We start from the raw sequence: 12,450 nt of genomic DNA on the forward strand, positions 1-12,450 counted from the left end.
CTTTTGCTTGATGCTCCTGTGCTATAGCATTTAAATAAGCCAGGGAGAAAAGATGTGCTTTACTTTTTTTAATTTTCTTCCTTTGAGCCAATTCATCTGTCTCACAGAAAAATAAGAGTATTCCTCCACTTTTCTGATGGGATGTGCTCAGAGTATGATCTACCCTCCATGTTACAAAGTAGTTGGGGAAACAGGAATCCTCTGTGGAAAGGGCTTTTGGGGACAGTTAGGGAAGGGAAGGGAAGAGGGAAGGGAAGAGGGAAGGGAAGAGGGAAGGGAAGGGAAGGGAAGGGAAGGGAAGGGAAGGGAAGGGAAGTTACAGGCCTAAGGAGCTGAGGTTATGTGGGAACATCCCAGAGTGAGCAAGACATTTGCTCAAGAGCTTCAGATAGAAATGGATGGGGAAGGGAAAGGAGAGGGAAGGGAGAGGGAAGGGAGAGGGAAGGGAAGAGGGAAGGGAAGGGAGCCATGCTGGGCTCTGACAGGCATGTGGTGGCCCCAAGCAAGTCCTTGCTTCTGCTCCTTGTTGGACTGGGGGTGGGGTGTATGTGAAGGGGCTCTGGGTGCTTTACTCTTTCAAGGCACCGTACGACAGATAAGGAAATACTTGTTGCCTCAGCGGGGTTAATAGTGTCCTCCAGAAGTTTCTGGCCAGAATAACTTGGTTTACAGAAATGAGCCTTGAAGTGTTCCTGAGCTTCCTCTTGATCCTGCCTAAGTAACCAGGAAGGAAAGGAGAGTTGCTTGGGCAAACCCAGTGCAGCAGACAGGCTCTCCCTTGTGTTTGTAACTTCTTTTGCATATGGACAGGCTGGAGAGGTGGTCTCATGCAAATCACATTAAGTTCAACCAAGCCAAGGGCAGGGTCCTGCACCTGGGCCATGGCCATCCAAAGCACAAATCCAGGTTGGGTGGAGAATGGCTGGAAAGCAGCCCTGAGGAAAGGGACTTGGGGGTTCTGGTGGAGGAGAAGCTGGACATGAGCAGGCAGTGGGCAGTTGCAGCCCAGAAGGTCAATCCCATCCTGGGCTGCATCAAAAGAAGCGTTGCCAGCAGGTCCAGAGAGGGGATTCTGCCACTTTACTCTGCTCTGGTGAGACCTCACCTGGAGTATTGTGTGCAGGTCTGGAGCCCTCAATATAAGAAGGACATGGACCTGATGGAGAGGGTCCAGAGGAGGGCCACAAGGATGATCAGGGGGATGGAGCACCTCTGCTACGAGGACAGGCTGAGGGAGCTGGGGTTGTTCAGCCTGGAGAAGAGGAGGCTCCAGGGAGACCTAATAGCAGCCTTCCAGTACCTGAGGGGGCCTACAGGAAGGCTGGGGAGTCTGTTTCCAAAGGCCTGTCGTGACAGGATGAGGGGCAATGGCTTTAAGTTGGAGAAGACCAGATTTAGATTGGAGATTAGGAGAGGGTTCTTCACTGTGAGGGTGGTGGAGCACTGGAACAGGTTGCCCAGGGAGGTGGTTGAGGCCCCATCCCTGGAGATATTCAAGGAGAGGCTCAACGAGGCCCTGGGCAACCTGGTCTAGTTGGGGGTGTCCCTGCTGACTGCGGGGGGTCGGACTAGATGGCCTTTGGAGGTCCCTTCCGGCCTGGACAATTCTGTGACTCCTGGATCTTTTATACTGAGCGTGTGGTCAGTTTTGGTCACCTGTTCTGTCCACTCCTCCTCATGGATGTGACCCTTCCACGCTTTTCCACTTCCAACCCTCCAAGGGGGCAAATAAGAAAATTAGCTGACCTTGGTTGTTACAGCAATTAGTACAAGGAAGGGCCTCTCTGCACACCATTCCTTGGCATAAACTAAAAACACAAGTTGCTGCGATTGAGAGACGGGACACTGCTTGATGCAAGCACGTTGCCGAATTATTATGGCTTTTTCTTCTACTTTTATACATATTAGAAACCATACACTCAGATCAAGGGATAGCACGTCCCTTGATGACTGATTGACTCCCCAGGCACCCACTAATTGCCGGTTAACAGTTTCCAAGTTTATCTCAAGTTAGGAAAACGGTGTCAAGATGACGTATGTATTGTTCAATGCAAGGTGGGCACTCTTTTGTTTCTTCTAAGTAAGACTGTTATCTTATGCCTCCCAGGGCTTGCCTCCAACAAGTCTTAACATGTCCTCCCTTTTCAGTTGAGCAACACTGGGAGCCCTGCAAAGGCGGGCTGAGCCATTTCCTTCAACAAGTCTTAGCCCTCTGAGAGCAGACAGTTTCTGCACCACGTGCTGTTAGTTTCAAAGCCTTCAGTTGGTTAGGAGAGGCTTGGCTGAAAAGCAAAATTACTGAACAGAAAACTGGCAAGTCTTAGCCCTCTGAGAGCAGACAGTTTCTGCACCACGTGCTGTTAGTTTCAAAGCCTTCAGTTGGTTAGGAGAGGCTTGGCTGAAAAGCAAAATTACTGAACAGAAAACTCGTTCTGTTTTCCCTCAAACCAGGACGCGAATGCACAGCTCCTGACCAAATCCCCTCTGCCCTCAAACCAGGTTTGAGGGAATGCACAGCTCCTGACCAAATCCCCTCTGCTGGCAGCTGTTGGGTCGAGGTGGATGCTACCAAGTAGCATCCCCTGCTGAGCTCCCCAGAGGAACAAGAGAGGAAATGACTGCTCAGCAAGGAGGGGGGGTTCATCCTTCCAGGGTGTGGGAGAGGGAAGAGAAAGCGGAGGTGGATCGGTGAAGGGAGGAAGGAGGTAGAGAGGTTTCTGTGGGGCTGAGGTATCCCTCGGCTGTAGATCAAGGCCCCTGCAGGCAGTGTTCATGTCACCTTCAGCTCGGGGCACACAGGCCACTGGTGGTGCCAGATGCCCTCCTGGAGCAAAAAAGCCCTGGCAGTAAGGGCCCAGGGCATCTCCTCTTGAGTCAGAAACTCCTGGTGGGCCCAGGTAGGGTGAGTATCTGTATCCAGTGATAAGCTAATCGTGCTTCTTAAATTAAAGTTTCTTTAAAAATGGTGAGGGGAGGTGTTCTGCTGTGTTTTTTTTCTCAAGAGGAAGACCTACCCGGCTAAGCCAACCAACCAACAGCAGCAGCGTTGGCAGGTTTCCTTTACTGACAGACACCTTTCTTTGCTGGGCAATGATCTGTGAGCTCATGAAAAAAACCCTACAGCATAAACATTACATTATACTAAAATAAATACAGTAACAAATTATATCCAAAGGAGAAAAAAAAAACAAAAACCAAAAAAACACACACACAAACCAACACAACCCCTTCACTTTGCTTTTACTAGCCTTATTACACAAATTACCGTGGGATTAAACTGCCTGAGGTCGGTACCTTACCTGGTAAATGGGTTCACGCAGTTGCAGTGAGTCACCTGAGCTGAGACTCCACCTTGGCTGAATAAACACACACAGGCTAATTTACGTTGCTAAATACTTTGTTGTGCATCTTCACCAATGTTATCCGCAGTACAGAGCCTTGGCCAGTTCCCACCATTGCTGAGGGCTCAGGATCCTGAGCTAAAACCCTCCAGGCAACCAGGTGAGGAGTGTGGTGCAGCCTTGGGGATGAACCCTGGCTCCCAGAATGAAGACCAAGCCCCGGTGACTCCTCTGAGGTGCCAGAGCCGCTCTGGAGAACACAGACAGAATGTGTAACTTCCATAGCCCAAACTCTAGACCATCAAGACATTTTGATTTTCTCCTTCCAATGCCCCCCCCAGAAAAACCATGAAAAACATCCAAAGGAAAAAGCCCAGCCAGTTTCCAGAGAGAGTATTCCTACAGAACTGAAGCACACAAAAGACACACACTATTTATATATATAAGATACAAAGTCAATGCAAAATTAAAGCTTTTCTGCCATTTATAAACCAATCAATCCTGCTGCAGCACTGGTTTTGCTGTTAAACAGGCAAAAAACTGTCCCCATCTCCCAGTCCCCCCTGAATGGGTGTGGAGTCCTTGCTCTCTGCACGTCCCCATAGCTAGGAGTATTTTCTATGTAGAACACCAGAACAGTCCTCTCTGTCCCACCAAACCCCTGCACAAGGGTGCCAGCACTTTAAAAACAACTGTATCTCAGTGACCTATTTCAAAACTAGAAGGCTTCTCTGCCCCGTACCCAGCCACGTTTGTGACACAGCAAAAATTTCACAGTTCTCTGTGTTTGTTTTTATTTCAGATCACCTTTCAGCTTTGCCTTCACACCTACACCATGGGAAGCTGCAAAAATTTCTAGCACTGATGCTGCAGCTTTATGCCCCCCCCCCTTTTTTTCTTAAATGTCTGTGTAAATAGCAGCCTTTATTTCTCAGCTGCCCCATCTTATAACTCACATAGTAAATTATGAATGAGATTTTGAAACTATTTTTATTTCGTTAAATGAAATGAATGACATTCGTTCATCAGTCCTCTGACACAGGCAGAGGATTTTTGCATAGAAAAAACTATTCCATTAACTATAAACAAAGTGAGTTTACCAGTTTGAAAAGTGATCAGATCTTCCTTCACTAGTTAACAGTGGCTGAAAAAAATAACTACAATTGTCTAACCCAAAAGTCTCACTTTGTCCACTAAAAGCTGAGGGAAATGGAATAAATGAGTCCATAAATGCAGCCAGCTGCTAAGCTACTGAAAACAAAGCCAAAGAGAAATAATTTTGCCTCCTCCAGACTTTTGCTCTCTACCATGAGTGGTCAGGAGCTGCCTCCTCTGCCCTGAAAAGCAAAAGCTTCCACGAACATCTCCAGGACCAGGGTTTTGGTGGTTTTCCCCCAGGTTTCTTTAACATCTGCTGCTGCTTTTTGGTCACGTCTTGTCCTGATGCAGCCTCTCAGCAAGAACAGGCTTTGCTGGGACTGAGCCTGGCCCTGCATTTCGGTCACAGCCCTGAGGCCACAGCCTGGCTGTAGATCTACTTAGGCAGGTGTTTCTGCCAATTGATGGGGTCAACAGACCCCAGTAAAAAGAGCAGGCTTATTTTACTCTCTATTTCAAGGTAATATAAAAATAACGTAATGCATTCAGGTAAAACAATAAGCTTATTATACTCTAGCAAAGAGAATAAGCAGGGTAATGTACCTCATCATGGAATAATATAGCGAGAGTAAAACAAAGCAGGATAAAGCACCTAATCGTTACTACGTAAGGTTAACTGTAGTAATTAAGAAAGATACATCACCAACTGTGCTAATACTTTACCATCATCCAGATCCGCAGTCGCTGGGGAGCCCCGGTTGCAGCGAGTATTTGGAGATCCTTTCCTGGCAACGGGGAGGCCCAACGCAGTGCGCCCACTTGCAGGTGAGGCCTACAAAGTCGCTGCAAGAGGGTCCAGCTTTTATACAGCTGAATAAACAATAAACATCTTTCAAAACTCCAAGTGCGGGAACTTCTGTTGCCACCCTCCCTGTGGGATTCCCCCCAAACCCGGCCAGGGCTCAAGGAGGGGCCCAAGGGAGTTTTTCTATCTATTTTGGCCTTGACCACGTATCTCTCAACAAGTAACATGCCTATAAATAAAGAACTTAGCAAGGCCAGACACCTGTTTTCACAGCCTTGCCACACACCTCTAAATAAAGATTGTTCTGCTGGTTACCCCTACGCAATAAGCATTACAGTAAAGCTTTATAGATTAGCATCGATACATATATTCATACTAAAATAGCTCAGTAATACATTGCATATACGATTAATACTATGTATATTAGCTATATTGTTGGGTTGTGAGGCTCCATCTAGAGGTCAACTTTAGTTTGAGGCCTGTTGTTCAGGCCTCAGTACTTCAGCAGGTGAGTAATTAATGTCATATAGCCCATTTCTATTGCTAGGAAAGGCTTTTTCCTCTGAGTTGTGGCTGAGCTCCTGCCTCCAAACCAGCGTTTGGAAGCCCTGGCATTGTCCTTCATGCTCACTGCAAAGCTTCTAACCAGTAATTTTCTTTATTGCGTCCTCAAGCTCCTATTACAGAAAAAAAAATCAGACTGTGAACAAAGGCTGTGAGTCAAGTCTAACTCATGACCTCCCACAGGCTCGAGGCAATAAAGCTTCCACTGGCTTTATATGCCAAGACTTAAATGTCTGGCGGACAAAATGTTCTGGAAAAATGATGTGCCTTCTACCAACATATTTTTCTGGCATGTACTAAACCAGTGCTTTACACACAGTTTATGTATCTATCGCCCACCTCCTTTGGGCTGCTTTTTGCACCGGGGCAGTTTTCCAGCATGTCTGTTGTGGGCAGGAAGCTGTCAGAACTGGTGACAAATTGCTGCAGCACATTCCTGCCCGACGGGCGGCATTTTTGCTCTTCCCTGGCAATGCTGTCTAGCATGACTCCACCCATGGCCTTGGGCTTCCCTGGCACACCAAACAGCATCACAGAGTCACCTAGGTTGGAAGGGACCTTTAAGATCACCTAGACCAACCACCAACCTTACTTTGACAAAAAAAAAAACCAAACACAACACTAAACCACATTCCCGAGCACCGTGTCAACCCGTCCAGGGTTGAACACCTCCGGGGATGGTGCCTCAACCACCTCCCTGGGGAGCCCATTCCAAGGAAATCCTTTCAGTGAAGAAATTTTTCCTAATATCCAACCTGAACCTCCCCTGGTGCAACTTGAGGCCATTTCCTCTTGTCCTATCGCCTGTGACTCGGGAGGAGATCGACCCCCATCTCTCTAGAACCTCCCTTCTCACAAAAACCTGTCCCACCAGGTGGCAGAATCACAGACTCACGGAATTGTCAGAGTTGGAAGGGACCTTCTAGAGACGATCCAGTCCAACCCCCCTGCCAAAGCAGGGTTGCCCAGAGCACATCACTCAGGAGCATCCAGGTGGGGCTTGAAGATCTCCAGAGAAGGGGACTCCACACCCTCCCTGGGCAGCCTCTTCCAGGGCTCTGCCACCCTCACCCCAAAGAAGTTCTTCCTCACATCTCACACCTGCTCCTGTTTCGGTAGTGCTCGCCTGCCAGTGTGGCTTCCTGGCAGCAGTCCCCCACTGTCTCAGCGAGGCCACCTTTGCTGTGGAAAAGCTCAGCCAGCTGTAAAGCCTGCACAGCCACCTGAAGTTTGATTTGCTTGTCAGCTCCAGAGCCCAGATCCAGTCCACCCCAGCACGGGGAGGAGTGCTGCTTGGTCAGTTTGCTGATTGTGACACATTCCTCTACTCCCTTTTCCATGCAGAACCTGATGAAGCTGACCAAGAAGATCCCACTCAGAGTGTTTGCTGCTGGCTGGAATTTGCTCTGAGGATCCACAAAACCAAGACAGTCCTTCAGCCTTTGAGATGCATGGACCACGCCTTGGCTGAAGACTTCACAGATGACTAGAGTTTCAGCCTTGTTCTCTTGGTTGTCTTCGTGTGAGACCTTCTGGCCCATTTCGTGTGCAGGAGGAGGTCATTTCCACATGCAGAGAGCCTCAGGGAAGTCTCTGCCTTTTCCAGTGAAGGCTTTCTGGGTGCAGGGCTCAGCCAGCCCTATTAAGCATGCACAGGTTACCTGCCACCTTCCAGATGAAGGTCATGGCAGCAGCAGAGCTGCCGTGACCATGGGGCAGACAGGCTTTCTCCTGGGTGTGTTTCTCCACAGCTGACTGGGCAGCCACCAACCCAACAGGCCCAGTAACTTCCTGAATTCACCTGGGCTTCTTTTCCTTACTGTTAATTCTGGCACCATTTCTTTAGACCATGCTATCCCATTCCAGTCTGACCTTATCTCCTTTGAGCTCCTTTCTAGGACTCACTGGAGAAGCCATTTTATTGGCACTGGGTGTTTCCAGGAGATGGGAAAATCCCCCAGAGATGAGCACACATCCCAACCTGAAGAATTGCACAGGGTACTGGAAATGACATCGTGGCCTTTTTTGATGGGCCGTTGCCCGTATCCTACCATTTACTGCTGTTACTGTTGGTGGCATCAGTTGTGCCACGGCAACGCACATGGACGGGGCTGGACTTTGGGCTCAACGGAGGAGCTCGCGTTGCTGCTGCCTGTAACTGGCTTATCTCAGAAGCTTGGGCAGACAGTGCACTACCACACACGACTATCAAATACAAGTATGCAAAAAAAAGAAGATTCCTAACCTTTAAAAAAAAAAAAATCCAGTCTCCCTATCTTTGAAAGCTGAAGGTGTGTTACCGCTGCGGCAGGAGCCACCCCTGTTCAGCTCTGATGTTGCCGATGCCAAATGCACCACTGTGGTCTCTTTATCAGCCTGGGACCTCACCACCTTTCTCAAGAAACAGGCTCAGTTCTGCTGAATGCTCCTCTTCCTCCTCCTCTTCATTCTGAAGGAGTGATCTGCCTTTCTCTGCCCTCTTGATTCTCATTGCTCAAAATGTCTTTATTTGATATCTCTCTCTTCTTCTGCCTACAGATGTTCTTGTGCTCCTGCCACTCTAGGGCAACATCTTCTCAAGGGCATGGGCTGGTTAGTCCCGATGCTGCCCTTGGGTTCCTCTCTCTAAGAAACACATCATGTCCTACATATTATGTGTCTTCTCTTCCACAGGTCTTAAAAAGTGTCATGGGCCCACCCCCATTCCTTTACGACCTTCTCACAGTTATCGTAAGGGATCATGCTGCTTCTTCTGATGTTGTCTCTGATTGTAACTCTAATTTCCTTTTTATTCAAGGGTTCCCCAGCACCTGATACTCTTCTTGCTGACCTCCCCTTCAAATCTGCTGGCAACTCAGGTTTTACTTCTTAGCTGCCTCAAAGAGCAACTATCATCTTCTTCCTGCCAACTCAGAGTAAATGGGCTCAGCAGGAAAAGTTATTGCTACAAGTGAAAATGCCAAAGTACTAAGACGAAGCATAAAATATGCACAAAACATTCATAACAAGTGGTGTAAGGCATAAAAAGCATGCAGGCAGGAGAAGTGCAACTTCTCTCCTACAGGGAAAGGCAGGATGCAACAATATCTAGTGGAAATCAGAAGAGGCATTCCAGAGGTTATTCTGGATTATTTCTCCATTCCAAAGCATATATACATAATTTTAGCAAACAAACAAACAAAAAAGCTGGGTTAAATCTCCATAGGGTTTTGATTGATACCCATCTATCTTTTCCTCATCACCGTAAAGGAATAGACAACAAAAAAGTATTATGTTCTAGATTTCAAAGTGTTTATCCTCAGTGTTCCCACTGGAACATCAAGCTGAATGAAGGTCACGAGACAGGGATCCTACAACTTCTGGTCTGTCATCTGATCATCATTTGTACCTGCACGCCAGCAACGTGTAGTTTGGGGAAGCTCACCTTCTACCAGCAAAGCAGCTGGAGCTCCTGTGGGTGCTGAGGGCTGCCAGGGAAAGGAACGACACCTGGGACCAGAGAGGTTGTTGCCCTTTCCAGCAAGAAGGGCCAGAGCTGGTCCTTCCTTTGGCACCCTGTGAGGACTTGCTGAGGAGCACACAATGAGCAACGGGGGATACTTTCTAATCACAGCATACCAAACAACCTGAGGTGGTTCAAATCAGCATCCCAGAAATAAGTAGAAAGACTTGGGGTAGTTGGTTTCTTAGCTGGTAGCTGAGTCCTTCTGCAGGCACTATTGACAAACGAACTAATGAGTCCACAAAAAAGGTGCGATTTTGTCCCTTCTCCCCCCTCTTTGTCTTTTAAATAGAACAAAACGAGCTTCCCAGGATAATAAAAAGGAAAAAAAAAGAAGATACATTAAAAGGAACCAGTTTCCAGAAACATTTGGCATTTATTGGATTTTACATGGCAATACACAGTAGCTATGTTGCCCTCTTCAAACACGCACAAATTAAAATACCCCAAAGGTATCAATTGTGTGCACATGCACACATACACTTTCTGACTTGATCACTTGCTTTCAAAGTCTGCCCCATAAAATAACCAAGGTTCAGATGACAGGCAGCTTCGAGGGGATGAGCTGGCTTCCAACCAGTGAATGTAGGAAGGGGTTGTTTGGAGCAGAATGCTAATTGCACTGGACTTAAATAAACCATCATATGCTTGCTAATTCCAGCACACAGTCTTGTCTCACTAGCCTCCCCCTTTTTTTTTTTCCTCTTGTCAATGTCCAAGCCATGTTCACCAGCCAGTGTCTACTGAGAGCGAATCTGGAGGAACATCTTTACTCAGGAGCCGTCACCACATCTTCCCAGTGCTTCTGCAGCACTTGGGAAAGCAGGCTCGTAGGCCCAACTTACACTGTAAATAATCACTATATCGCATGGTATTCCCAGAAAGCAAGCCCTGAATCCACATCCCAAGCATCTGCACCCTAACGCTGACGGCAGGCGTTACACAAGGTGGTATTTCTGCTCAAATAAAACAGCTCAAACACCCCCAAGACTGCAGAGGAAGAAACAACAGAGAGAGCAAGTTGTTTATGGACAGAATTAGTCAGGAATATTGAATAAAGCATCCGTCGTGATCTGTCTGCACACAAATGGTAACCAGCATAAAGTATTTTAGGTATACATCACGGATTGTTTGCCTGGCTTCAGTAACTTAAAGATGGCAGCACCTGGTACTACGTGTAACACAACCAGTCCACATCAAATATTTCCTCTTGGTACATCAGTAACAGCAACAGCGTACACTGCACGTCCTGCAGAGAAACAGGCTGGTAACAGCTTATGAGGATACAATAACATCGTGCTAGAACGCGTCTCCAGTCTACCCCAACATCTGACGGGAGCTCCGTGGAAGCCCCTTCTTTCTTCCTTTTCTAGCCTTGTTAGTAGTTTTTCAGAAATACCCACAAAATCAGCACAAATCTAACATGCCTCGTACCGTACCAGAGCGTGTTGGAAACGGTCTCACCTCCAGCAAGGAGAGCGATGAAACGAGTGACAAATGCTTGGTGAAGCAACACACCACCACGAGGGACAATTCCAGCTGTACTTGTTCTGCCTTTACAGAGCAAAGAAGCTTCATGCCACTGTGCTAAAATACATGCAACATTCAACACCACATGGTTCACCACTGTGATAAAACAGTGGGGTTTTTCTGTTTGATTTTGGCTAGGGCACCTCGCAATACCCGAAGGCTGGCAAAAGACTTCCACTGGGTGGGTGGGATTTTTAAAATCTGACGATCTTCAAAAGCAGAGGAGCTGTGGTTTAAGGAGGTAAAATGATGAGCAACATGTTTGTTATTTCAATTTTTGAGGACAAGTCCTACTTCAGGTTTAATATTATGAAATAATATATTTCCTATATATTTCTCTATATAACTTTATTATTTTTTTTTTTGCAACTACACCATCTTTACGTTAGTCACAGCACAGAAACATCCCTTCCATACGCAGGGAGCACTCTCAACTTTGAGAAAATTTTTTAAGTGACCGAAGTGTTAATAACCTTGTTTGAATGCTCTAACTACTGCTGCTGGGAACAAGAAAGAAAACGTTTTAAAATGTGCAGTTTCCACGAGAGTCACTGCTAGAAAAAAACATGCTTTATAATTGTTCCCTCCCAAATGGAACATTCATTAAACTGTGCACTTAGTAAAAAAAGCAACAAAAGCAAACAGTTCCAAAGGTCAGCCTGCATTTTCCAGTAACCAGCTGGTATGCAAACTGGCATCTTTTTACAACCCTTGCCCCTTCCCCTACACCTCAAACTTTCCATCACTCTCTCTCACAAAATTTAAATTTTCGCTTTTATATGTACTTCATATACTTCGTTTGTATTTTTTAATTTTTTTTTTTTTTATAAAACAGTATAAAAATAAGAGCAACAGTCAAGAGCTACCGGGGAGTTTACACAAGACATGGATGACTAAAATCCTACATTGGATACTGTAGGAAGGGCAGACCTGGTATTTGTGCTGAACAAATGCACTTGAAAAAGGGCAGTAATGTCTTTTTTTTCAGCTGAGAGCTTAGAGAAAGCTGATACACAATATCTACAGACACAATGCTTCCACCTAACGTCTTCTGTTATTTTGAAACAGTATGAAGGATTATCTGAGGCTGTGAATAAGCAAAAGGAGCACTATGATACCATGTAGATTTAAATGCAACACTCTGAAACGTATCATCAATTTGTACATTAAATATAGTAAAAACAATTACCATTAATGAGTGTCTGGGTGTTTCTTATGGCAACTTTAGAATAGGCACCTTTTTTTTTTTTTCTTTTTTTTTTAAATTCTCCACTCCAATATTACTTCTAACAAACAGAAGCAAGAGCAATGTAATGTACATGATCTGCTGCCCATCACGAATAATGATGATGTTTCTTGCACACAGGTCAGTGAGCCTTTGTCAGTGCCTGGTGGTTACTGTCACATGTTGGAGTCCTCATCTGTTATACTGGTGCTAGGAGAGCGAGTCACAAAGTCTTTAAACATTTCGTCTTCTTTCAACATATGCTAGAAAGGAAAAGGAGGGAAGAGTCAAGTTTCAGGCCCTCACAACTCAAACCAAGCACATGGGACAAACGGTGCTGTCACCCCTGCCAGCCACCCCTTTGGTTCCGTGGAGGACATTCTTC

The 12,450-nt window shown here is 46.3% G+C and overlaps 2 protein-coding genes across 12 annotated transcripts in view; both read right to left on the reverse strand.

Moving 5' to 3' along the window:
• Nucleotides 1–6,816: 6,816 nt before the first annotated feature.
• Nucleotides 6,817–8,026, reverse strand: REP15 (RAB15 effector protein). Its single transcript, XM_014956999.1, has one exon. The coding sequence runs from the start codon at nucleotides 7,347–7,349 to the stop codon at nucleotides 6,897–6,899; it is 453 nt and encodes a 150-aa protein (XP_014812485.1). The 5' UTR covers nucleotides 7,350–8,026; the 3' UTR covers nucleotides 6,817–6,896.
• Nucleotides 8,027–11,187: 3,161 nt separating this feature from the next.
• Nucleotides 11,188–12,450, reverse strand: part of PPFIBP1 (PTPRF interacting protein, binding protein 1 (liprin beta 1)) — a 70,097-nt gene continuing 68,834 nt past the window's right edge. For all 11 annotated transcript variants that reach the window (XM_014957003.1, XM_014957004.1, XM_014957006.1 and 8 more), the window contains one exon: nucleotides 11,188–12,328. In XM_014957003.1, coding sequence (XP_014812489.1) covers nucleotides 12,242–12,328 — 87 coding nt within the window. In that variant the 3' untranslated portion in view covers nucleotides 11,188–12,241. The remainder of the gene's footprint in view (nucleotides 12,329–12,450) is intronic.

The sequence above is a fragment of the Calidris pugnax genome, unplaced genomic scaffold, assembly GCF_001431845.1.
Source record: "Calidris pugnax isolate Ruff unplaced genomic scaffold, ASM143184v1 scaffold189, whole genome shotgun sequence".
Classification (NCBI taxonomy): Eukaryota; Metazoa; Chordata; class Aves; order Charadriiformes; family Scolopacidae; genus Calidris; species Calidris pugnax.